Source organism: Mauremys mutica, chromosome 3 (genome assembly GCF_020497125.1).
Source record: "Mauremys mutica isolate MM-2020 ecotype Southern chromosome 3, ASM2049712v1, whole genome shotgun sequence".
NCBI lineage: Eukaryota > Metazoa > Chordata > Testudines > Geoemydidae > Mauremys > Mauremys mutica.
Genome location: NC_059074.1, coordinates 179,041,944 through 179,068,815, shown reverse-complemented (window position 1 = coordinate 179,068,815; position 26,872 = coordinate 179,041,944). Strand labels below are relative to the sequence as shown.

The following is a 26,872-nucleotide window of genomic DNA, read 5'->3' as shown; positions in this document are numbered from 1 at the left end:
CAGTTTGCCCAGGCACTGTCCCACTTTGCCTCTTAAACTCTCAAGAGCACATTGTTTCTTTCAGTGTCTACTGAGTGTCTTTGGGTGGTTAACTTCACACTAGAGTCACCTCCATCTGTTTAGAACCTCAGAAAAATCCCATCTAGTATGAAGGATGGGCAAGACTTTAGCCTGCTTGTTTTATGTGAACCAGATTATTTACCCTGAATTCGCACCATTGATTTAGATGTCTGTGCTGTTAGCTGCTGAAGTGCAAAGTTACAACAAGGGCCAGCGCTTGCTACAGGTCTGAATTTGGCCCAGAATCCTGAATGTAGGGGCTGGCAGGTTAGAGAAGAAGGAATTGCTTTTCAAATGTTTTGTTTTAAACTATGAGTATTCTCCACAGGTAAGTCTGCAGATACATTCTGTTACTGATTTGGAATCAGATTTGGAATCTGAAGCAATTGTCTTTGTTTTAAAACTGTTCATTTCACCTTTAAAGGCTATCAAAGCTTTGTTATTACAAAGAGGCTGTCAGCAACAGAATTTACTTGAAACAACAACTGAGGATTTGACAAGGGTGGCAGAGATGTTGATAAAAACTAATCTGATCTGGGTCAGTATCACATTAAGAAACTGGGTGACATTTGTTGGTTCTTGTACATTAAACAAAGCTGTAGGGACATAGAATATCCTGAAGGACTGTGTTTGGGAATAAAGGATGCGCGTTGACTGTGTACTGTGAATGTTTCTCTCAAGTGGAAATGTGTGTTGATGCCTACTTCTGACTGGCAAATTGCTTTAAGCTTGATCTTTTTTCTCCCTCTAAAATATTTATATTCATATCCTTACGCATGGTGTATGTTTTTAATAGTATCAGATTTTAGAGCCATCTCCTCGGTGCATCAGTCAATGAACAAATGGAAGCACCAACAAATGAGCAAGAAAATGTAACTCCTGGTGCAGCAAGATAGTGTGTTTTGGCTTGTAAATTATCATGAGCTAAATGTCAATGCTGGTTTATGCCATCCCAAGTTAATGAAATTTCAGTGGAGTGTTGGTCGACACAGCATTTGGCCTGATCTGACTTCAGTGGCAGTCAGAAGCTTTTATGTTCACGTCAATTATAGCATGATAAGGATCATAATGACCCCGAAATTTCCACTGAACAATCAGAGCTAGATTCAGAAAGGCTCTTACATAGGTGCATAAGGGTTGGGGGTGTATACTGGGAGCCTGTGCACCCTGGTTCACCTCTGGCAGAAGAGCAGTACCTGTTCTGGGGAGAGCACTGGGACAGCTCTCTCCATACACCCCTGAAGTTGCACACGGCCCCAGAGGAGGTTGTGCGGAGGTAGAGCCGTGTCCCTTCCCGTGTTCTGGCTCATGTGACTGGCATGTAGTGGGGAGTGTGTTGTGCTCCATGAACGGGTAGCCATAGGTGCCTACCTCCTGCACCCTGTGGAGCTCTGGGAGGCATTCTGAGCCACTCTCACTGCCGGCCTGTGCCTCCTTGACAGATAGAAGGCCCTCGTTATTATAGTATCAAAGCTCCTAAGTATCATAAAAGAATTCAGAAATCCATCACACAGACATTTCCTACTCAGGGGACTTTTTGACTCTGACTGGGATTGGATTTAGAATTTGGATTGTGTGGAATTATGGGATCCCAGTGGGATGTTTGTTACAATCTTCTGCATGAACTTTAGAATATTATTGCAAAGCTCTGTATTATTATTATTATTATTTATTATTATTTATTTTTGTATTCCAGTAGCACGTAGAGGCCACCAATTAAGGATCAGGACTCCACTGTATGAGGCACTTGTACAAACAGATGAGAACATTTCCTACCTGAAAAAGAGATGACAATCTACATAAGAGTATGGATTTATTTTCCCCCAGGATCCTCCTCCTTTTTCTTTTTCTAGCATAGCAAGTCATCTTTAAATGGCTTAGCAGTTTCACACTGTTTTGAAATAATTTTACAATTTTCTGTACAACAATGGATGTTAATGGCCGGACTTTGGGACATCATTTACTGTTCTCACTCAATAATTCCCCCGCCTTCCCCTGTAGGTATGAGTGGCATACACAACGAAATAACAATGGTAACACAAGATGATTAACAGTGAGTACTTGCTATAAAGAGGATGATAATGGGTAAACTTATTTTGCCTATTTGACCACACATGTGAACATCATGGGCTAAATCCTCAAGTAAGACAGATCCTGGGCATAGTGGAGACTGGTGTGGCCTCCAGCATAATTTAGGGGAGCCTTGGGGCTGCTTTAAATTGTAGTAGCCTCCTACACTATGCTGGTATGGATCTCCACCATTCAAAGTGTTTCTGTCACATGTTCTCTTGCTCCCAGCATGCACCAGAACTGTAGAAGAAAGACTAGCATGAGGGGAGCTGCGTGGAGGCAAACTGTCAGTCTTTCCATCAGGGCCGGCTCCAGACCCCAGGGCGGCAGGTGGCTCCGGCAGACCTTCCGCAGTCAACGGAAGCCCTGGGACCAGCGCACACTCCACAGGCACATCTGGAAGAGGTCCCCCAGAACCGCGGGACTGGCGACCGGCATAGCGCCCCCTGCGGCATGCCGCCCTGCTTGGGGCGGCCAAATTCCGTGCTTTCCATTCACAGAGTTCCTCTAAAGTCATCTCTCACACAAGATGCTATTTACCCACTGCTAGAAGAAGCAGGGATTTGACCCTCGAGCCCTACAGATCTGAGGGGAATTCCTGATTGCAAAGAGACATGAACATAAAAGCCTTGTGCTTCCACAGAGATTCCTGGGGCCCTCCAGCTCTGCCCCAGCTCTCCGTCAGTGCTGCTTTAGTGAACCCATGTGGTCAGGGACTCCTCACTTGATGACTGATCCTGGTACCCTGTTTAAGGGAAATTCCCCAGGGCTCAGCCACAAAATATTTCTTCAGAATTTCTTGTCCAGTTGGTGAGGGCATGATGCATATCTTCTCCAGAGCTTTCCCCTTCATGCTACCCTCAGCCCTCATGCTCCTTCCCTGGCCCCCTCCATGGAGCCACAGATCATGTGCTACAGAAACATCTGACTTGCCTTCTGCAGGAGGGATGAGATCCGCTCACACAGTATCCCCATCACACCTGCATATAGAGAGTCTGGACCAGATTCTCAAAGATATTTAGGCAGCTAACTCTCCTTGATATTAATGTGAGTTAGCCACCTAAATAACCTGGAATATCTGGGCCTCCGTTCCTGTCAATGTAACTGCGGGAAAGCGTTTCTCTGTGTCTCATCTCTGGATATCCCCATCTGCTCTTCCTCCTAGTTACAGTTCCTGATCCTCACCTTAGTTTAGATTGCTGAGAGCGGGCACCTCCCGCAGAAGCCATGTCTGCAGTAGGAAAAGCTTTATGGTTTAAAATAAGTTAAATAACATGAGGTGAATCATGATTTTGGCTTTATAGATTCATAGAATCATAAACTCTAGGATTGGAAGGGACTTCGAGAGGTCATCGAGTCCAGTCCCCTGCCCTCATGGCAGGACCAAATACTGTCTAGACCATCCCTGATAGACATTTTTCTACCCCACTCTTAAATATCTCCAGAGATGAAGATTCCACAACCTCCCTAGGCAATTTATTCCAATGTTTAACCACCCTGACAGTTAGGAACTTTTTCCTAATGTCCAACCTAAACCTCCCTTGCTGAAGTTTAAGCCCATTGCTTCTTGCTCTATCCTTAGAGGCTAAGGTGAACAAGTTTTCTCCCACCTCCTTATGACACCCTATTAGATACCTGAAAACTGCTATCATGTCCCCTCTCAGGCTTCTCTTTTCCAAACTAAACAAACCCAGTTCTTTCTGTGCCTGTATGATTGGGATGATAAAACTTCACAAGAGTATTGTGAAAATAAGCATTTGGAGAGTGCAGTGAGGCACTTGGATAAAAGGTCTTCTATTCATGCAAAATACAGTCTCAATATTTTCCGTGGATTATATATGAATATAAAATGTGTGGTGAGCAAAATGCATTAAAAATGCTGCTGATTTTGATGATGCCCAGTGGGAGTTTGGGTTTGATTATGGCAGAACTTTGCCATTAGCCATAAATATGTAGAAATCTGGTTCAAAAGCATTGATGTTTTATAAATGTATGTATTTTTTTTGTTTTCAAAAGTAGCGTAGTTGTAGCAATTGCAATGATCAAAGTCTTTTGCTTCCATTCCAATAGGCTAGTCCAGTGGTTTTCAAGCTGTGGTCCACAGCCCCCTGGCCATCTGCAGACTATGCTAAGGGGTCCGTGAAAGGTCATCATTACGGTAGAACAGTGTTTTTTCAACCTGTGGTTCTGGTGGTCGAATCCTAATTCAATCCCTGTTCTGTCAGCACCCAGGACAGTGTAGCTACACACTGTGTGCTTCATTCAGGGCAGATTGCAAGGTGCTGATCTAGGTCACAGAAACTAGGCAATATCTGGCATGATTGGGCCCACTGAGTTGCACCTGGGGAATCACAGCAAGTTATGATATACTGTCATATTCTAGATATTCTAGCATCCAAGTGATTATAGGCCGAGGCCCCAATTCAGCATAGCGCCTAAGCAAGTATTTAACTTTAGTCTTGAAACACATGCTTAAGTGTGTTTAAGCTTACTAAACTGCTCAAGACAGTTAAGACCAAAGCAGACTGTGAAGAACTTCCAAAAGATCTCACAAAACTAAGTGATTGGGCAACAAAGTGGCAAATGAAATTTAATGTGGATAAATGTAATGTAATGCACATTGGAAAAAATAACCCCAACTATACATACAATATGATGGGGGCTAATTTAGCTACAACGAGTCAGGAAAAAGATCTTGGAGTCATCCTGGACAGTTCTCTAAAGATGTCCACGCAGTGTGCAGAGGCAGTCAAAAAAGCAAACAGGATGTTAGGAATCATTAAAAGGGGATAGAGAATAAGACTGAGAATATATTATTGCTCTTATATAAATCCATGGTACGCCCACATCTCGAATACTGTGTACAGATGTGGTCGCCTCATCTCAAAAAAGATATACCGGCACTAGAAAAGGTTCAGAGAAGGGCAACTAAAATGATTAGGGGTTTGGAGAGGGGCCCATACGAGGAGAAATTAAAGAGGCTAGGACTCTTCAGCTTGGAAAAGAAGAGACTAAGGGGGGATATGATAGAGGTATATAAAATCATGAGTGATGTGGAGAAAGTGGATAAGGAAAAGTTATTTACTTATTCCTATAATACAAGAACTAGAGGTCACCAAATGAAATTAATAGGCAGCAGGTTTAAAACAAATAAAAGGAAGTTCTTCTTCACACAGCGCACAGTCAACTTGTGGAACTCCTTGCCTGAGGAGGTTGTGAAGGCTAGGACTATAACAGCGTTTAAAAGAGAACTGGATAAATTCATGGAGGTTAAGTCCATAAATGGCTATTAGCCAGGATGGGTAAGGAATGGTGTCCCTAGCCTCTGTTCGTCAGAGGATGGAGATGGATGGCAGGAGAGAGGTCACTTGATCATTTCCTGTTAGGTTCACTCCCTCTGGGACACCTGGCATTGGCCACTGTCAGTAGACACAGCAAAGAATCCTGTGGCACCTTAGACAGGATACTGGGCTAGATAGACCTTTGGTCTGACCTGGTGTGGCCGTTCTTATGTTCTTATGTAAGTGCTTTCCTGAATTGGGCCATAACGTAATCGAGTTGTGGCATACAAGCGACAGTCTAAACCTATTAGACTGGCATTATCAAAAGCACCCGGGACTGGCCTAAATTTGCTCTTACTGAAGTCAGTGGTGAAACTCCCATTAACTTCAGTGGGAACAGAGCTAGGAAAATACTGCCAGTAATCTTTATAGTAAAAGCAACAGCACTAATAACGACCCAGAGAATTGTAGAAATGCAGAACTGGAAGGGACCTCAAGAGGTCTTCTAGTCCTGCCACTTCCCCCCATCCTGCCTTGGTACATGTGGCTGAAGCATACCTAGACAGTCCCTGACAGTGTTTGTCTGACCTGTTCTTAAAAACCTCCAGTGATGGAGATTTCACAACCTCCCTAGCTAGAGAAGCAAATAAATATTGAAGGCTCAAGCCATATCAACAAACTATTCGCATTTTAGGATTTGATCCTGCTGTCTTTGCACTCTCGATTACCAGTGAAGCCAACAGGAGATTAGGGTCTGTGAAGCAGGTGTGACGGAGCGATTCTGGCGGGACCCAACTGAGAGTGCCAAATCAGGACCAATTGCTCAAACAGGGCAGTCACAGCCCTAGGCTGGGGTTTTTCCACCTCTAAGGCCAACCAAACCAGCCAGACAAAAAGGACTTTGGTCTCACCCCACTGGCTAACCACAAGTCACACAAGCAATTTCCTTAGACACTCCAGTCTCCCAGCATCACCACCAGTGCACTCGTCCTGGGGATGAATGGTTATGAAAACCAACACCCCAATAAAAGAAAACGGTTCCCTCGATCCCAAAGGACCAAGCCCCAGACCCAGGTCAATATACACATCAGATCTTACCCACAAATCACGCTGTTGCCAATCCTTTAGAATCTAAAATCTAAAGGTTTATTTACAAAGGGAAAAAGGTGGAAATGAGAGGTAGAATTGGTTAAATGGAATCAATTACATACAGTAATGGCAAAGTTCTTAGTTCAGGCTTGCAGCAGTGCTGGAGTAAACTGCAGGTTCAAATTGAGTCCCTGGAATGCATCCCCCACTGGGATGGGTCGTTCAGTCCCTTGTGTAAAGCTTCAGTTTGTAGCAAAGTCCTTCCAGAGGTCAGAAGCAGGATTGAAGACCAGATGGAGATGAAGCATCAGCCTTATATAGACTTTTCCAGGTGTAAGAATCTCTTTGTCTTCACTGTGGAAATTTACAGCAAAATGGAGCCTGGAGTCACATGGGCCAGTCCCTGCATACTTTGCTGAGTCACAAGGCGTGTCTGCCTTCTCTCCATGGGTCCATTGTGTAGCTGACGGTCCTTAATGGGCCATCAAACAGGCTAGGCAGAGCTAACACCAGCTTGTCTGGGAGGCTTCCCCCAGAAGCACAGCACAAACTTGAAATACAGACAGCATAGAGCCAACATTCATAACTTCAACTAAACATGATACAGACATATAGACAGCATAATTATAATCAGCAACCCAGAACCTAGTCTTAGACACCTTATATGACCCCCTTTACTTAGGATTTGGAGCCACTACAGGACCTTGGTTGCAACCCATGTTCTATATGGTCCCCATTTATATCAATAACGTCACACCCCCAACGCAAAATTGATGCAGGAAGGGATGACAAAACATCGCTGACTGCATCCCAAGAGCCCCCTTTCCTTGGGTCTGTCTCACTACAGCTAGTGTTGGGCTAGAGGCCGTACCAGTGTATAACCGAAATGGTTTATCAAAGTCATGTTCAATAACATGAATGGATCTCTTTACAAACTCAAGGTATAACTTGGTTAGCTTTTGTAGCATGGTTCCTGTATATTTCATGTGATCTTGCCAAGAGCTAAAGAAAATAGCTACTTTATCCATACCAGTTCTGGCCAATGTTTTGAACCCAAATAACATTAAACCAATGTAGATATTGAGGTTGTTCATAGTACAGGAATCTTGGCATTTAGCCATGAAAGCAATATGGTAGTGTGCCTCAGTTTCCCCTTTCATACAGCACATCAGGTCTGGAATGTATTTTCCCCTGTGAAAAGTTCCAACACTGTTTACATGCATTAACTGTGAAATATCAGTATAGCAAGGCCCTTTAACATAAAGTGTGTTTTCATGTATTCCTTTCAACATGTTTAAGGGATTTTCCAAAAGATTAGGCACATTGTACATTGTTACAGTTCTTGGCCATAGCAACACATTAGTTACAAAAATTAGCATTAGCAATAACAACAAATTCATTGCAAGTGTCCATTTACAATCATGTTTGTCATGCCACACCCTTGGCTCAATACCATTGGAGTTTGGGCATTTTAGGGTTAACCTGTGGCTTCCCTTTGCAAAATTCAGTCTTCTCTTTCCTTCTGGATTAAACCCTGATTTCTCTTGCTTAACAGAATTCACTGGCTGATGGGGCGGGCCCTCTGTGCTAACAGCTATTAGCAATTCTGTCTTCTCCCTGCCAGCCAAGTAATTCGCATCAACACAGACACTAGCTTTTAACTCTTCAGCTGCTATGGATTCCAAGGCTGGACTTTGTCTCACAGAGGTACCACACAAATCCAAAGAGTCTGAGGGTGAGAGCTGGCTTGCTCTCCCCTGCCTCCTCAAGCATTTAGCCATACAACTGTTCTGCTCTGAAACACCAGTAACTGAATCTGTCCTCAGATCCTGAAGCACAGACTGCTCACTTACAGATTCAGCATGGAGACATTCCTGTCCCAACAGCATTGTCTCCCCACCAACAAGCTGGCCACACACAGCCAGGTGGTTATAGGGCTGCTCAACTTCCTTAACAGCTTCTACTCCACCTGAGACCTTTTCAAAGCTGCCCACACTGGATCTCTCAAAAGGAAAGTCAGTGGATCCATTCACAACAGAAAATTTCTGGCTGTTAGGAACTGAAACTTTCTTGATTAAATCACTTTTACACCCTTCAGTTGCAGTAAACTGCTTGCACAGGCTACCATGGGGATTCCTTTCCCTAGGAGCTTCTCTAAGCAGCAATTCACCCCTCTCAGAAATTCTGCCCTTCCCCTCTTCACCTAGGGCTTGCTCTAAAGGAACACTTCCCTGAGCAACCACAGATGCTACAGACTTTCTAGATAACAGGTCAGAAGCAGTCTCCTTCCCTTGGCCATGAACAAGTTCAGGAATCTTTTCCTTCTTGCTACAAGTTGTCAAACTGTCAGTCGGTAACACAATTAAATCACCTTTATGCTCTCCTTGTGCCCTGGCTAGGGTATCACCCTGATCAGACAGAGTTGCTACACCCTTTTCCAACCACACATTAGCAACTGGCAAACTACAAGCACCAGAACTGTCTGGTCTTTGGGACCTTGCTAAGACACTAACTGGATGCAACCTAGTCACAGTGCCATTCTCCCCAGCAGACACAAACTCCGGACTATTCCCTTCCTGGGCTTTAGCTGTATTTACAACCAACTCCGAGACAACTGAATCACCCTCAACCATCACAGGCTGAAAGGCCCCTTCTGTTTGCTCCACAGACACAGAAGAGTCGGAGACACATTCTCCTTTACCAGACACACTGCTTGGGATCTCATTTCCCTTGTCCCAGCACACAGGGCTGTTCACAGACAACTGCTTGGAGACTGAGGTAGCTCCCTTCATAGGCAAGTCAATACCCCTGACAGAGACAGGCACATTCCCTTCACTGTCACATTTCTCCACACAGGAAACAGGTAAGGGATATGGACACTCATCTTCCACTATCCCTCCCTTCCCAAACTGCTGATTAGACAAAGCCATCAGCTCACAAGGCTGCCTAGGCTCCTCCAAACTTTCCCTACCAGGCACATTGCCTCTCCCAATAGAGAAGCTGCTGCTTTTTTCACTACACTGAGCTACTTTTAGCAAATCACAGTTACCCATTTCAGGTTTACTTCTACAAGCTGCACTAGCCACCAATCCATTACCCATTACAAATTTACCCTCTCCCTCCTCAGTTAGGGATTTAACCTGAGAAACATTTTCCTCCCCAATGAGATCTTTTTGCTCTTGATCTAACTCCAGATTCACTTCTGAGACATTAGACAGACATTCAGAAACTTCATTCCCAGACAAACTGCTTTTTTGCACAGACAAACCTTTGGAGCATCCCTCCTCAGGCAAATCATTGCTCACAATAGACACAGGTTTAAGATCATTCCTCTCCTGTGACTGGCTACCTGGATTGAACAAAGCTTTAACATTTTCCCCAATTAAAAGATCTTTAGGCAATAACTTTCTGACGCCAGCTATCACTTCATGCTGAGCCCCATTCCACTCAAGGTGGATTCTGGCTAAAGGCACACGGACAGTAAACTCACAGAGGATCACAACATTCACACTCTGATTTGGTAAATAATCTTCCTCTTTGACCAGATCTGCTTTAACAAGAGTGATGTTAGAAGCCATAGTTTGCCCTAAACAGCTTTTACCATTGACTTTTACACTCTCATACATAGCACTGCCACAATTTATGGGGCCACCCCCTACTGAACACCCAGTAACAGCATTGACATAAAAGGTGGCATTGTTGGGGTACATTTGGTTACCCCCAGACAACTGCTCAGAGTTATACCACATACCAACATTGTTACAAACTGGATTTTCAAGAGGATACAGTCTCTGCCGTTCTTCCCTTGCTTTTTTGACTTGGAGCTGGAGTCTAGCAGTTTCTTGTTGCATTTTGTGAGTCTCCTGCTGCACCTTGCGAGTCTCCTCCTCAGCAGCCAGCAGCTCCAGACGTCCCTTACGAGCTTTTTCTTCTCTCTTAGCAGCCTCTCTCTTTCTCTCATCAGCCTCTCTCTTTCTCTCAGCTGCCTGTCTCTTTCTCTCAGCCGCCTCTTTCTCCAGCTGGGCCAAGACTTGCTTCTCTTCCATTCGAATTTTTGCCAGTTCTTGCTCATAATCAAACTGCAGGCTGTCTCTCAAGGCTTGCAGTTTCCTTGCTTTTCCTGATGCTTTCTGTCTCATGGTCACTGATCTTTAACCAACCAAACTCTCAATCCCAAAGTTAAAATTTGGATAGCATGGGGTTCTGACCCAAAGCTTAATTGACCTGGTTCTGTGGATCCTGCCGACTACGCCACTGTGACGGAGCGATTCTGGCGGGACCCAACTGAGAGTGCCAAATCAGGACCAATTGCTCAAACAGGGCAGTCACAGCCCTAGGCTGGGGTTTTTCCACCTCTAAGGCCAACCAAACCAGCCAGACAAAAAGGACTTTGGTCTCACCCCACTGGCTAACCACAAGTCACACAAGCAATTTCCTTAGACACTCCAGTCTCCCAGCATCACCACCAGTGCACTCGTCCTGGGGATGAATGGTTATGAAAACCAACACCCCAATAAAAGAAAACGGTTCCCTCGATCCCAAAGGACCAAGCCCCAGACCCAGGTCAATATACACATCAGATCTTACCCACAAATCACGCTGTTGCCAATCCTTTAGAATCTAAAATCTAAAGGTTTATTTACAAAGGGAAAAAGGTGGAAATGAGAGGTAGAATTGGTTAAATGGAATCAATTACATACAGTAATGGCAAAGTTCTTAGTTCAGGCTTGCAGCAGTGCTGGAGTAAACTGCAGGTTCAAATTGAGTCCCTGGAATGCATCCCCCACTGGGATGGGTCGTTCAGTCCCTTGTGTAAAGCTTCAGTTTGTAGCAAAGTCCTTCCAGAGGTCAGAAGCAGGATTGAAGACCAGATGGAGATGAAGCATCAGCCTTATATAGACTTTTCCAGGTGTAAGAATCTCTTTGTCTTCACTGTGGAAATTTACAGCAAAATGGAGCCTGGAGTCACATGGGCCAGTCCCTGCATACTTTGCTGAGTCACAAGGCGTGTCTGCCTTCTCTCCATGGGTCCATTGTGTAGCTGACGGTCCTTAATGGGCCATCAAACAGGCTAGGCAGAGCTAACACCAGCTTGTCTGGGAGGCTTCCCCCAGAAGCACAGCACAAACTTGAAATACAGACAGCATAGAGCCAACATTCATAACTTCAACTAAACATGATACAGACATATAGACAGCATAATTATAATCAGCAACCCAGAACCTAGTCTTAGACACCTTATATGACCCCCTTTACTTAGGATTTGGAGCCACTACAGGACCTTGGTTGCAACCCATGTTCTATATGGTCCCCATTTATATCAATAACGTCACAGCAGGATTGGCCTGAATCCTACAAATAATTCAGAACTGTAAACCTTTGAAAGGATTGATCTGTATGTGTAGTGAATCCATAAGGGTAATGCAACATGAAAGAAAATGTTAGTACTGATGATCTTGATACTGGGAATTAATTTAAAAATGAAAAAAAAATCCTTGAAATTTTTATTCACTTAAAGTTCTTAAATAATTTAAATGAAAATATTAAATGAATGATATAATTTGTATTTGTTTTTGTTTTATTTTAGGGAAACACCTTGACAATATCAGTAAGTTCTATTTTTCTTCTATTGAAACATCTTACATGAAGTTTTAGGCAGTAAAGAAAAATCCCATGTAATAACAATTGAACCCAGATATTGCAAAGACTTAAGCCAATATGTAACTTTGCACAATTCAGTGGGACTACTACACATGAATAAGTGTTTGCAGGATCAGGCCTATATCTGGATGCACTCGGATAAAATATTACAAGCATCTAATTATTTATGTGGATTTCTTTCTCTCTCTTTTTAGGTGAACTCCATGAAGATATTAGTAAGTTATATTTCTCCCAGTTGAAACTTTTTTTGGAGGGTGTTACTTTCCATTATAACATAATTTTATTTTTCTACCCTCAAAACTCCTGCAGCTTTAGATTAGGAAGGTACATGTTAATAGTAATGAATAGCCATGATCCTTCTGCATTATACAACCCACTGGTGAATGTGTTACAGGTCTGCCTGCATACTGCTCTACATACAATATGAGTCTGCTACAGACCCTTGCTAAATCTACAGCAATTTGGTCTTTTTTTTTAGCTCTGGAAGTCCCCACTTAAATCCCTGGTGAATCAGCCAAGATGGTGGCCATCACACTTGTATATGGTTAACTTTAAGTATGTGATTACTTCCACTGAAATAAATCAAGGCCTATGTACGTGAGCTGAATGACTATAATGAAAAGTGATCTATACATTTCCATATATGCTAAGAGAATTTTTAATTGCCTTTTCCTTTTCTTTTTATTTAAGGTGAACTGAATGAAAAAATTAGTAAGTTATATTTTCTCATTTCTGTGTGGATTGCATCTTCTCATGACATAGTCCATCTACTTTTCTCCCCAGACAGGAACTGCAGGCTGAATTCAAACACACAACAAATGATTTGTCACTAAGAAAGATTGTGAGATAGTGATTAAAACAGAGAGTATTGAATAGATACGCTGGTCCACATTCTCAGCCACCTAATGAAACAGTGTGACAGACATTCTGAGTTTTGACAAGCTCTAGTCTGGAGTATTGTAGTACTTCCTATGGAATCACAGAAATGTATTGGAACACTGTGAGTAACAACTCCAACACACACACGCAGGCCTTGACTTTGTACTAGAGTCCCAGATCAGATACAACAATATAGTAACATACAAAACAACAATTTAACAGTAAGATAAAGATACAACACTATCTGTTGGTAAGGAGTTCGCCTACAGTGATCATCACATTACATAAATTCACTGCCTACAACCCCATCCCACCCTGTGTAGTGGTTGTGTATAGGATGTGGCCTTTAACCCCACGTAGGGCTAGAATAATTGATACTGGAAGATTTCAGAGGTGCCTTATCCATGGTTTGGAAGGGAATCGTTCCCCAAAGACAGATTAAAAAGTCTTGGCATGAGATGGTTTTGATGAAGGGGTTGGGCTTAATTTAATCTTGGGAGAAAAGCTCTTCCATAACATCTTTATTTCTGACTTTTTAAATTATTATTACTATTATTATTATTTAGGTGGACTTCAAAGAGAACTTGGTAAGTGTTTCCCTCCCCCTCCCTTTTTCTGTAATGCATCCTTTTTTATTAATCAGATTCAGCTTAACAATGAACTTATTCATATGAGTGCTCACCTTTATTTGATTTGCTTGGTTTCAGGATGGAGAAAAGCCCTAGTTTGTCCAAGTAAATAAAGTTTGTATTTAGTTAATGTCCAAATTTCACTTTCTGGAGAGATCCTTGCTCCCTTTCTTTGCAGAAATAGTTTAAAACAACACAAAACACAAATAGGAAATAATGCAATAGTTTCTCTGGTTGAAATTTGAATGGTGAAGGTGGTTCCCCAAGTGAGCTGTATTGCTGGGGAATCTTCCTTTGGGAACACGAAGAGGAGTGAATTAATATTTTTCTGGATAATACATGCTCAGGTAGTACTTGAATGGGATGCTGTCCTGATGTTATTCTGTGCACATTCATAGGGGAAGGACAGCCCAGTGGCTAGCGTGTTAGCCTAGAATTCTGAAGGCCTCAGTTCAGATCCCTGCTCCTGTGTGACATTGGACAAATCACTTAGTTTCTTTTTTGACAGAAGCTGGGAATGGGTGACAGAGGATGGGTCACTTGATGATTGCCCGTTCTGTTCATTCCCTCTGGGGCATCTGGCGTTGTCAGAAAACAGGATACTGGGTCAAACAATATATGCCATTCAACCCAAAACAAACACCTTTTAAGATTTTTGGTTGACCCCAAATTATTATTTTTTTATTTATTTTTGGTGTAAACCTAAAAATCAGTTATTTGCACAGTTCTGGGAGAAGAAGACAAAGATGCACAAAACTTCCCACACCGGTTTCACCTGCTGCTCTATGGGTCTGCTCTTATATACATCCAGTGCTTAATGTGTAATGAAAGAGGTTTCGGGGCTCAAGCAGTATTTTCTACATTCATAATTGATGAAGCAAGCCCTAGAGATGCCGGGGCTCAATGCTGGCACAAATTTAAGCACTGAACACATCCTCTTCCCCACACAGACCTCCTTATTCCTGATGTACGATTTGATAGGAATTTTTATTGTCAGCTATCCTAGTGATCAGGCTGTCCTGGGAGCTTTGTCTTCAGGGGGAAAGACGACTTTGTCAGTTTTTGTTAAAGTTTGATTCTATAGCAGTTTCCTCTCCTCTGCTGAAAACAGAAGATGATCTTCTCCTTCCTCCTTAGATAATGTCGTGAGGAGACCTGGGTGAAAAATGGATATTTCAGTTCATTGGCAATTTCAAAAAAATGAAGACAAATTTGTTTTGGGTCAGACCAGAAATGAAAATTTTTAGAAAGTTAAAAACATGATTTAAACAAAATGTTTTATTTTGAGCATTATAAACTTTTTTTTTTTGCTTTTTTAAAAATAAAATTAAGGGAAATTTTGAAATAAAAAATTGTTCCCAACCAAAAAAATCAAAATATTTCATTTTTAATATGTCAAAACAAAAGATTGATTTTTTTTGAATATTTTTATTTGTCTTAAACAAATAATTTGGCAAAATTGACATGGATTTGGAAAATGTTTGTGTTGTTGAATCTGCATTTTTCACCAACAAAAGTTTTGGCCTAACAATGTCACCAACTCTAGCTGTGAGAGCGACCCATTGTGTTTTATTCCACTTTAACCACTGTTTGGGCTAAAATCTCTTTCTGCTTCTTCAGACTGTCCTAACACCCTTTCCTGGTGGCTCACCACACTCTAGAGAGATGGCCTCTTGGCTGGTAGCCCTTTCTACCTGGCCTTCATTATTCCCCATGGAACTTAAATTAGGGGTATATCAAATCATGCTATGGTGTGACCTGACTTTAAATATTAGGAAGGAGGAGCACAGCAGGGGTTCTGTTCATGAAAAAGAAATGGGAATAAAATCTGCTGGGGCTCCCCAGCATTCCTGGGTCTCTGATCCCCTCTCTGGGGAGAGGCATCTGCAGGCAGGGCCGCCCAGAAGATTCTGGGGGCCCGGGGTCTTCGGCGGCAGGGGGCCCCCACTTCGGCGGTAAGTCAGCGGCGGGGGGCCCTTCCGTTCCGGGACCCGCCGCCAAAGTGCCCCGAAGGACCCCTGGCCAGCGAAGACCGGGAGCAAAGAAGTTCTGGGGGCCTGGGCCCCGCGAGAGTTCCGGAGCGAGTGAAGGACCCCGCTCCAGGGGCCCCAAAAAACTCTCGTGGGGGCCCCTGCTGGGCCCGGGGCCTGGGGCAAATTGCCCCACTTGACCCCCCCTCTGGGCGGCCCTGTCTGCAGGAGAGGAAAGATTCTGCATCTCAGACCTGGCTCAGATGGCCTTTCGCTTGTGTTACTGACCTGTTCCTGCTTGGGTTTGTGACTCTGTCCTGCACTCTGCTGAGGGGGAGATATGATTGCTCTTTATAAATATATCAGAGGGATAAATATCAGGGAGGGAGAGGAATTATTTAAGCTTAGTACCAATGTGGACACAAGAACAAATGGATATAAACTGGACACTAGGAAGTTTAGACTTGAAATTAGACAAAGGTTTCTAACCATCAGAGGAGTGAAGTTCTGGAACAGCCTTCCAAGGGGAGTAGTGGGGGCAAAAGACATATCTGGCTTCAAGACTAAGCTTGATAAGTTTATGGAGGGGATGGTATGATGGGATAGCCTAATTTTGGCAATTAATTGATCTTTGGGATTATTAGCAGGTAAGTATGCCCAGTGATCTGTGATGGGATGTTAGATGGGGTGGGATCTGAGTTACTACAGAGAATTCTTTCCTGGGTGCTGGCTGGTGAGTCTTGCCCACATGCTCGGGGTTTAACTGAATTTTCCTCCAGGGCAGATTGGCAGAGGCCCTGGAGGTTTTTCGCCTTCCTCTGCAGCATGGGGCACGGGTCACTTGCTGGAGGATTCTCTGCAGCTTGAGGTCTTTAAATCACGATTTGAGGACTTCAGTAACTCAGACATAGGTTAGGGGTTTGTTACAGGAGTGGGTGGGTGAGGTTCTGTGGCCTGCGTTGGGCAGGAGGTCAGACTAGATGATCATAATGGTCCCTTCTGACCTTAAATCTATGAATCTTGGAGCTCCTCCCCATTCAGAGCTGGGTAAATCCTGAAGGAAGGACCCGGGGCAGATCGAACCTTCCCCGAGAGATGAGCTCTGCCCAGGGGTGATGGATTCCTCTTCCTAAAACTGGGGGTGGGGGGAGGTGGGTATGAGGCCCCACCCCGCTCCATGGCCCTGCCCCTGCCCCTTCTCTTCCTCCGGAGGTCCCGCCCCCTCGGCCTAGCCAGAAGCTGGAGCCCATTCTGCCTGGGATGGGGGAGGGTTGAGCGCAGCCCCTGGCTAGGGTGACCAGACAGCAAATGTGAAAAATCGGGACGGGGGTGAGGGGTAATAGGAGCCTGTATAAGAAAAAGACCCAAAAATTGAGACTGTCGCTATAAAATCAGGACATCTGGTCACCCTACCCCTGGCCCATGTCCTCATCCCCTGGGTCCCCACCAAGGCAGGTGGAGGGTCTGCAGCTCCCCACGGCTGCCCACATGGCTCTTACCCTGACCCAGATCCAGCTTCCAGCCTGGCCTGGGGACAGGGCCTCGGGGGCCAAAGAGCTGCAACCAGGCCATGGTAAGAGACACCCGGGCAGCTGCTGTGGAAAGCCACAGACCCTCCATCAGCCCTGGATGGGGGGTCATCTGGGGGGCAGGGACATGGGCCAGGGGCTGCTCTCGCCCCCCACCTCCCCCCACGGCTCCCCATAGCTGCACAGGTTCCCCGGTCAGGCTCCAGCTTCTGGCCTGGCCAGGAGGTGGGCCTTTGGGGGAGCAGAAGGGGCAGGGGGCAAGGCCCGTGGGGAGTGGGAGGGCCAGTCCCTCATTCCTGCACCTCTGGTTCTGCCTTTAGCATCATGATTCTCTCTTTCCACTGCAGCGAATGTGACCCTGGATCCAAACACAGCAAATGCCCAGCTCATCGTGTCTGAGGATCGGAAAAGCGTGAGGCGTGGAATTGCACGGCAGGAGGTGCCGGACAATCCAGAGCGATTCCATTCTTTCTGTTTGCTGGGCTGTGAGAGGTTCACCTCAGGGCGACATTACTGGGAGGTGGAGGTGGGAGATGAAGGATTTGGGGCTGTGGGTGTTGCCAGAGAGTCTATGAGGAGGAAGGGAGGGATCAGATTTAACCCTGAGCAGGGGATCTGGGCTGTAGAGCAGTGTGGGGATCAGTACCGGGCTCTCACCTCTCCGGAAACTCCCATGCCCCTGAGTGAGAGACCTAAGAAGATTGGGGTTTATCTGGACTATGAAGCGGAGTGGGTGGCATTTTATAATACTGGTAATGAGACCCTGATCTTTACTTTCATGTCAGCATCTTTCACTGGGGAGACAATCCTTCCCTTCTTCTGGGTGGGGATTGGAGTCCCACTCAGAGTCTGCCCCTGAGGCCTGGAGATGGAGAGGTAGCAATATCCCACTGGGGTTCACTCTGATTATGGACCAGAAATGGACTGAACTAGTTGTTGTCCTGGGGACAGCTCAGATGTTTTAAAACACACTGCTGTGGTTCTAGAGAGGGGGATTGAGGAGACAGAGAAGATGGGGGGGGTTGTAGGGAGCATAGGCACCGACTCTGTGGGTGCTACAGGGCTTGAGCACCCACAAGGAAAAATTAGTGGGTGCTCTGCACCCACCGAAAGCCAAGCTCCCTTCACTCCCCATCCAACTCACCTCCTTCTCCTGCCCTGAGCACGCCGCATCCCCACTCCTCCGCCTACCTCCCAGTGCTTCCCGCCGCCACACAGCTGTAGCAAGCTCTGGGAGGGAGGGGGGAGGAGGCAGGAGCGGGGCAGGGACGGAGATTTGGGGAAGGAGTTGGACTCGGGGCAGGGGTGGAGTTGGGGTGGGGCCGGGGCCGACGGGGGGTTGAGCACCCACTGGCGCCAGTAGAAGGTGGTGCCTATGGTAGGGAGAGGAGAAGCTGAAGACTGGAAAGGGAACGTAAGGCTTTACTGGGGAGGGAGATGCTGGAAGGAAATGGAGGGTGAAAGACAGGGAAAGGGGGTAAGGAAAGTAGAGAGAGGGGGAATAAAACTGTTCAATATTATGGAAAGTGATTGTGTTTTCTTAACTCAGTCCCTTTGTTCATGAAAAAAACTATTTTGAGGCCTTAAATTATTCTTGCAGATTTTGGACACTCTCTTCTCTGTGTTCTGATTATTACACTATCATTGAATTGTTTGGAATTCTCACATTTCCTGACTGTAAATATAGCATGTATTTTAAATGCTGTTATTTCTGTTCGGTATTTTCTTTTCTCTCTCTTTCTTTCAAGCTGTTTGTTTTTTAAAGGAGCAGTACCTTTTTTTCCTGCATAAGCTCTGGACTGTGTGCTGGGCATCCCAGGTCTGCAGGATGATGTGATCTCACCAGTCTGTGCTTGTGGCCCTGTGCCAGTCTACCTAGGGAATACCAGCAGCTATGCCAGTTATACTGAGCAGCATATGCCAGTGTGAGTCTGCCATGCCAGGGTACTCCTTCTCCTCCTGCTCCATCATACAGTCCATCAGGTACCTTTGGTGGGGCAGAAAAGTCCTCTCAAATGTTCACCAGCGCTTCAAGGAAGCTCTGTCCTTTTTCTGATGCAGGAGTGAAAGTGCAAGCGAGAGGATTTCTTCAAAAGGTGCCTTCTCCATGTTGCTGGCTCTGGTAGCTTGGCACACACAGACCAAAATCACTCCTCGGCACTCTGTGTTGGCGGGCTGTTCAAACTTCCTGTAACAAGAAGGGTGGGCAGAAAAGTTTTGCTACACTGTAACATGCTCAAAGGGCCACAGCGGCCACATTTCAGGCTGGTGTTGGGGAATCTGGGCTAGGGTTGGTTGGACTCAGGTCTACATGCTGCAGTGTGGACACCAGAGCCCCAGATTTGAGCCTAGGTTAGAAATGTCTTCATGTAGGGTTAAGAACCAGTATAGATGCTCAAGCCCAGGGTTCTCCAACATGGGCCAGCTGACTCCAGACCCAAAAACCTTGGGCTTACATTGCAGTGTAGACAAACCCAGAGTGACATACATGCATATCCTCATTAGAGTTCAGTGACACAACCAGTTCAGGAGAAAAAAAATTCCATGACTATCTTCAAAAATCACATCTGGAAAATGAAAGGGAAATAAACAAGGAAACACTTTTATATGCTTTATTTACATAAAGATCCTCTGCCCCAGCCAGAGCCCTCATCCCCCCTGCACCCTAATCCTCTGCCCCAGCCCTGAGCCCCCTCCTGCATCATGAATCCCTCATCCTCAGCCCTACAGCCCTCACCCCTGTACTCCCTCCTATCCTCAAACTCTCTCCCCAGAAGGTGCACCCCTTCCTCCTTCCCACACACCCCTTCCCAACCCCAAACTCCGTCCCAAAGCCTGCACCCTTCACCCCCTCCTGCACACCCACCCCCTGCCCCAGCCCAGAGCCTGCACCCAGCACCCAAACTCCATCCCAAAGCCTGCACCCTGCACCCTTCCTGCACCCTAATCCCCAGCCCAGGAGCTGCACCCGACCTCCCCCCCCAAGCCCCCTCCCAGAGCCTTAGGCAGGTGGGGGCAGAGTTTGGGGGGGTGGAGTTGGGGTGCGGGTTCTGGGCACCACCAAAATTTCTACAAATTTGCCACCCGTGGCCCTAGGAGCACAAGCAGTGACAGTGGTGGGGGTGAGTGTGCTGCTGGGGGGAGCAGGAAAGGGGGGGCTCCTCCCCCAGAGCTTGCTGCTGCCGGCAGGGAAAGGGCCGAGAGGAGTCCTCCTCTCTGGCCCCTGTCCCAGAGCAACACCCTGCACCCCAAACTCATCCCCAGCCCTGCCCCACCCCAGAGCCCACACCCCCAGCCAGAGATTTCACCCCCCACTGCATCCTCTGCCCCCACCACAAACCCTTCATCTCCGGTCCCAACCAGAGCCCTCATCCCCCTGCACGCTGACCCTCTCCCCCAGCCCTGAGCCCCTCCCATTCCCAGCCCCAGCTAGAGCCCTCACCCTGAGCCCCTCCCACACTCCAAACCCCTCACCTTCAGCCACAGTCCTCACCCCTGCACCCCGTCCCTCTGCACCCCCTCCCTCCGTACCCCTTCCCACCCCCAAACTCTCTCCCAGAGCCTGCCCCCCATCCCCCTGCCCCAGCCTAGGGCCTGCACCCCAGACCTCCTCCCTCACCCAAACTCCCTCCCAGAGCCGTTGGCAGAGTTTGGGCGAAGCAGGTTCTGGGCACCACCAAAATTTCTACAAACCTGCCCCCCCTGCCCCGCCTCAGGGTTATGACTGATCCAGCCTTTCCCCCTCACAGACTCTCTGGCCACCCCCACAGGCCAGCGTTCACCATCCCCCACCTCCATCCCCCAGGAATGTCTCTCCAGGGTGAATCCTTCACAGCCCAGCACACAGAGCTCAATGTCAAATCGCTCAGGATTGTCGGGCAGATCCTGCCGGGCGTGTCCCCATCTCACATGTTTCCGATCCTCAGACAGGGCGAGCTGGGGATGAGCCGTGTCTGGATCCAGAGTCACAGTCACTGGGGACAGAGAGAATCAGAGCGTTAGGGGCAGAGCTCAGCCCTGGGGAAGGCTGGGACCATTTCTCACACTCCCCAGCAGCCCTGGTCTGGCTGGGACAGGCCTGGGAGCTGCCTCTGTCCTGGGCGCCTGACACTGAGCAGAGACGTCACTGCAGTTCTCAGCCTGGGCAATGGGACCCACTTTTGTACATTCGCATTTGGTTACAGAGGCTGCAGCTCCCTGTTCCCCAGCTGGCTGTAGCTCAGATGGCAGAGTCTGGAGCATAGTTGCCGAGTCCGTGGGTGCTCCGAAAAATTGGGCAGCTCCCCGGCCCCCCGTCCAGCTCACCTCCACCTCCGCTCCACCTCCTCCCCTGAGCGCACCGCGTGCCCGCTTTCCCCCCCAGCTCTTGCACCTGTTTCGCTCAGCCAGGAGGGAGGGGGCAGGAGGGGGAACGCAGCACACTTGAGGTGGGGCCGGGGTGGGGATTTGGAGAAGGGGTTCAATAGGGGCAGGGAGGGGGCTGAGACTTTGGGGAAGGGGTTGGAATGGGGGTGGGGTGGGGGTGGGGAAAGGGTGGAGTTGGGGTGGGGCCTGGGGGCGCGAGCACCCACCGGCACTGGGGGAAGTTGGCGCCTATGGTCTGGATAGGAAAAGGGTCACAGAGATGAGAGCACCTGGTCTCTGATTTACAACGCCAGCCTGGGGAGCTGCTCCTCTGCCCTGAGTGCCTGGGACCCAGCAGAGATGCCCTGGCAGCTCCTCTCCCCCTGCTGGGACCTGCCTTGAGGGCTGCAGAAACTGCTGCATCTCCCTGCTGGGGCTGCTCCTCGGGTTAGAGAGGAGGAACCTGAGGTTGTGCAGAGGGGAGTGAGAGGAGGGAGGCACCAGATATAAACCCAGGGGGATGCTGCACGCTGAGCCCATCAGTGCAGGTTCTCAGCATTTAGTGTTTGTGTTTCTATTTCTTGGGTGGGTGGGTGGGGGGTGTCACAGTCGGTGTTGGTTTGGTTTGTGTCTTTACCTACTCATTTATAAAACTGTCTTCATGCATTTTTTTTTCTCTGAAGTGAAAAGCTTAATCCTTTCTCAATAAGCTGGCCAAATGCTTCACTGATACAACTCAGAAGCAAACAGCCAATACATAGCCAATATGCATAACTTGAAATACAAGAATGATACACACAGCATAAGCATAACCAGCAAATGACAACCTTTTCATAGACACCTCAGTTCACCATCTTTGTACAAGATTTGATGCAAGTATATGACAGTGGTTGCAATAATGGTCATAGTTCAATTAGATAAGGTCACACCCCTATCTGCTCTCAATGGACTTGCCTGGGAACGTTCCATCTGGAGTCTAGGTCATGGCTTCTGCTGTGACTAAGCGAAATCAGGCATGGACGTGGGACTTGCCCATGTGACTCTAAACACCATCTTGTTACCTGTCATTTTCCACTCTCTCCACTGAGGGCTTTGTTTGAAACAATGGGGGTTTCCATCCACAAGCTATAAAAGGCCCAGGACACATCTCCATTTGGCCTCTTTCCTGCTCAGACCTCTTGATGATGACCTTATACTAATGGGAGCGTTCTAAGCAAAGGACTGAGGACCTTCCAATGATTCAGAAGCAACCAGAGACTTAAAAAGCCAACAGTTTATTCCATCACTGCTACAAGCGTGATTCAAGAACTTTGCAATTCTTGTATGTATTTGATTCCTTCAACCAATTTTAACTCTCACCTTCCTTTCTTTCCAGAAATAAACCTTTATATTTTAGATACTAAAGGGCTGGCAACAGCATGATTACTGGGCTCAGATCTGAGTTGTATATTATTGACCTGGGTATGTGGCTGGTCCTTTAAGATCAGAAGAACCCTTTCGGTTGAGGAAATTGGGTTCCAATAACCACTCATCAGTAATTTCAGTGGTTTTGGTGGCGATATAAAGCCTGGAATGACTAAGGAGGCTGCTTTTCTGACTTCTCGTTAGCCAGTGTGGTGAAACAGAAGTTAACTTTTGTTGCTGGTTTGATTTAACTTATGGGAGCAAAATCACCATTTTGGGGGTATGTCGGCCTCATTTCTCAGCACTTTGGCCTGAATTTGGTATTCTCAGTTGTGACCCACTAAGGCACAGTGAGAGATGGCTTTTGCTCCTCTGCCTACTGCTAATGACAGTGAAGCCGCAAGACAAAGTCAACAGCAGAGCCAGAGCCAGAAGCTACATCTTCTATCTTTGCTGTTCTCTTCTTTCCCTGTTTGTGTGCGTTTGCCTTATCTTGCCACCTAGGAAATGGGATTGGACTTTAACAAAAGACACCACAACAATGACAGCTCCAGCCCATCTCAGCTGATCTCTCTGATTTCCCCAGGACAGCTGTTACCTTCTTCAAAACCATCCAAGAGACCGTCACATAAGGAACTTTCCTTCTAAAAACTCTCCCAGCTAAAGAGAAAGGGCACAGGGGATGCTGTTAACGACAATTCTTACTGACTACTTTACATTTCCATTGCTTTAACTCTGTCTCTTTTTCTCTCTGTGTTTCAGTAACACACTAGCAGGGATGTGAGAGGTGTGTTTGCCATGGGACTAAGCGGGCTGAAGTCTCTCTCTACCAAACCGCAAGCCTTGTTTCATCCGTTCAGTCTTGGACGGTGACAGCGGCACGTTAACACCTTTCACTCTTTCGGGGACCTTGAGCCTGTTTAAATGACCACAGAAGTTCCCGCCCCTTGTGTGAGTGGCATGGGGGACTGAGCGTCTTTTCTCCTTTCTCCCCTCTAGGATGTCAGAAGCCCCATAGACGGGGTGTGGCTCCTCCCCCTGCACACGCCATTAGTCTGGCCACAGGCTGAGACAACACAACTGTCCCAGGGCACAACTGCAAAGTGGTGAAGGTGACTTGTGGGTCGGAATCTCCTTTGGTTTATTACAAACCCGGGTTTCTGCATTTCCTACAAAACTAAATCTGTTTTCTAAATCGCTTCTATGCTCAGGCTGCGTCTACGCCCCTTTGTGTCGGTAGAACGTATGTCACTCAGGGGTGTGAATGAGCCACCCCCCGAGTGACACAGTTACACTGACCCAAGCGCGGGTGTGGGCAGGGCTGTGTCGCTGGGAGAGCTTCTCCTGCCAACATGGCTACGGCTCTCGCTGGGGGTGGGGAGTCTCAGCAGCTACACTCAAGAGCTAACGGCGGGGCCGCTGCACCGGTGCCAGCGTGAGCTCCCCAGAGCAGCCACCACCTCAGGGCAGGGACGATGGCCCTGACTGGGGATACAGTACGGGCCTGTCACCTCCAGGGCACTGGGTTCTCTTCTGCCCCCGGCAGGAGTGAACAAACGTCTGTATGATGTGGTGACCATTCACAGACTGGTGAGGAATGAGCTGGTGTGAGGGGAGCTGATCTCAGTCCAGTGGGCAGGTGGGCAGATGGCCACAGAGCAATGACCAGCAGGAACACTGGAATCTATTGGCCCCCTGGTAGCCCCCCTTAGGGGAGGAGCAAGCAGCAGGTGAGTGGCATCTTGGGGGAAGTGAGGGGCAGGTAGGGGGTCTGGGGGAGGGGGCGGAGGGCAGTGAACAGCAAGTGGGCGAGGCCTCAGGGGAAGAGCAAGCAGCAGGTGAGTGGCATCTTGGGGGAAGTGAGGGGCAGGTAGGGGGTCTGGGGGAGGGGGCGGAGGGCAGTGAACAGCAAGTGGGCGGGGCCTCAGGGGAAGAGGATGAGCAGGGGCGGGGCCTCTGTGGCTGGGCCATGGTCTAGGCACCGGTGGCCCCCCAACTTCTAGGGGTCACTCATCTGAAACCCAGGATGAAAGTGACATGGGCCTGAGTCTTGTTGGGGCTGAGGCTACATCACACCTTTACCTTCGGGGCTCTACCGGGGCATGAAGCCCCCAGACACGGCCAGAGACAGGGCAAGGAGGCCTCAGCACGGGAGAGAGTCAGGCCCAGAGTTAGCCGAGGGGGGCAGAGAATATTCTTCATTCTGGTTAGTTACACATCACCCTTGCTAGAAATTCTTCCTGTATTTTCTCCAGTTCACTCCCTGACGCTGTATCTCTGCCCCGTTCCCCTGTTTGTGCCACTGAATTCTCAGGTTCTGTCAAATAATAGCAGCAATCCCGCCATAACACAGCAGCCTGAAATCTCAGCTCTCCCCCTCCCCTCGCGCTAACGAGAGAGAGGAGACCCAGGCAGCCAGTTTCTCTGGGACAGAAGACAAAGGACAGAGGCTTGTGGGAAGATGAGATCGGATGCTTGGCTGGAAAGAAGGGGCGTCTGGACTGGGGAGAGAAAACAGCCAGAGCCCACATGGATGCAGGAGAGACCTAGCTGGACTGTGCAGAGGGAGGTTAGGCCTGAGGCCCTGAGAGTTTCCTGTGCTATGTTCAGATGCTCAATAAACCCCTCTCTTACACTGGCTGAGCATCACTGCAGTCTAGACATCGGGGTTGCATTCTTCCTCTGGGAGTAGAGGCCCCAGGGTCCAGAGGGAGGGGACTCCCTGAGAGGCCCATGGCAGACAGGCATGCTCAGGTCTCAGAGAAGTGCCTTTCACGGAGGCAGAGGGGCCTTTACCCTCGAGAGAGAGTGACTCTCCAAGAAGGGCTGCCACACTGAAGGGGGTTCCTTCCAAGGACTGTACGGGGCTGAGAGACTGCACAAGTCCTGGGAGGCAGTGACACCATCCATGGATAGATAAACAGAGGCTGGAAAGAGAAGTGATTCAGCTGTAGTGAGACTGATACTGGAACACTGCATCCCGTTCTGGTGTCCACATTTCAAAAATAACGTTTTAAAAACTGGAGAAGGTGCAGAAAAGAGCCATATTTGAGGGATGGAGAAGATGTCTTATAAGGAGGCATTGAAAAGCTCAATCTGTTTAGAGGAGAGCTGATTGCAGTGTGCAAGTGCCTTCGCGAGAGAAAACACCAAGTATTTAAAGGGCTCTTTAGTCTTGCAAAGAAAGGCATAACAAGAACCAATGGCTGGAAGCAGAAATCAGAAAAATTCTCATTGGAACAAGGCAGAGATTTGTAAGAGGGAGGGTGATTCATCACTGGAACAAGCTGCCAAGAGAAGTGATGGATTCTGCATCTCTTGATGTCTTCCAATGAAGACTAGAGGCCTTTGGGAAGGTGCTTTAGTCAAAAAGAAGCTATTGTGATACACAGATGGGCTGGGATATGCAGGGAGTCAGATTAGATGCTCTAATGGTCCCTTCTGGCCTTAAGGCTACTAATTTATGAAAAACTGATGTTTTATTGTGTAGCGGCTCCATCCACAGACTGAACAGTCATTGAGTGCGGTGATCCAGGAGAAACAACTCAAACACCCAACGAGGCTGGCCAGGGGCAGGACATCAGCTTTGAGGGGAGGGGTGGGTGTGGCAGTGACATCACAAAGGCCTTTTGCAGGAACTCGGCCTATTGGGCAAAGGCGGTGGGGAGGGGGTGACCTCACAGAGAGAGAGACACCGACATCAGCCGGGCAGGACCGAGGTGCAGGGCCAGGCCAGTCTCTGAGACCCGCCCCTGTCTTTGCTGCTGCAAGTCTCCTTCGTGAGGTCTCTCCTCGGGGGCTGAGAGAGAATTAGGATTCACAGCTGTGAGCATGAAGAGGAACCTCTGTGGAGTTTTCTCCTTTCCTGCCACTGACTGTGCCGAAAACAAACTTCCCTTTGACAAGGTAAGAGGCTGAGAGAGGTTTGGAACCTGTTCAGTCTGATCCACCTGGCG

The 26,872-nt window shown here is 47.5% G+C and overlaps 1 protein-coding gene across 1 annotated transcript; it reads left to right on the top strand.

The window, feature by feature from the left end:
• Positions 1–1,754: 1,754 nt before the first annotated feature.
• LOC123366695 (butyrophilin subfamily 2 member A2-like) lies at positions 1,755–18,798 on the top strand. The gene is made up of 9 exons (XM_045010343.1): positions 1,755–1,865; positions 2,062–2,113; positions 12,088–12,108; positions 12,356–12,376; positions 12,852–12,872; positions 13,607–13,627; positions 13,748–13,774; positions 17,516–17,694; positions 18,769–18,798. The coding sequence occupies exons 2-9, from the start codon at positions 2,104–2,106 to the stop codon at positions 18,796–18,798; spliced, it is 330 nt and encodes a 109-aa protein (XP_044866278.1). The 5' UTR covers positions 1,755–1,865; positions 2,062–2,103.
• Positions 18,799–26,872: the final 8,074 nt, after the last annotated feature.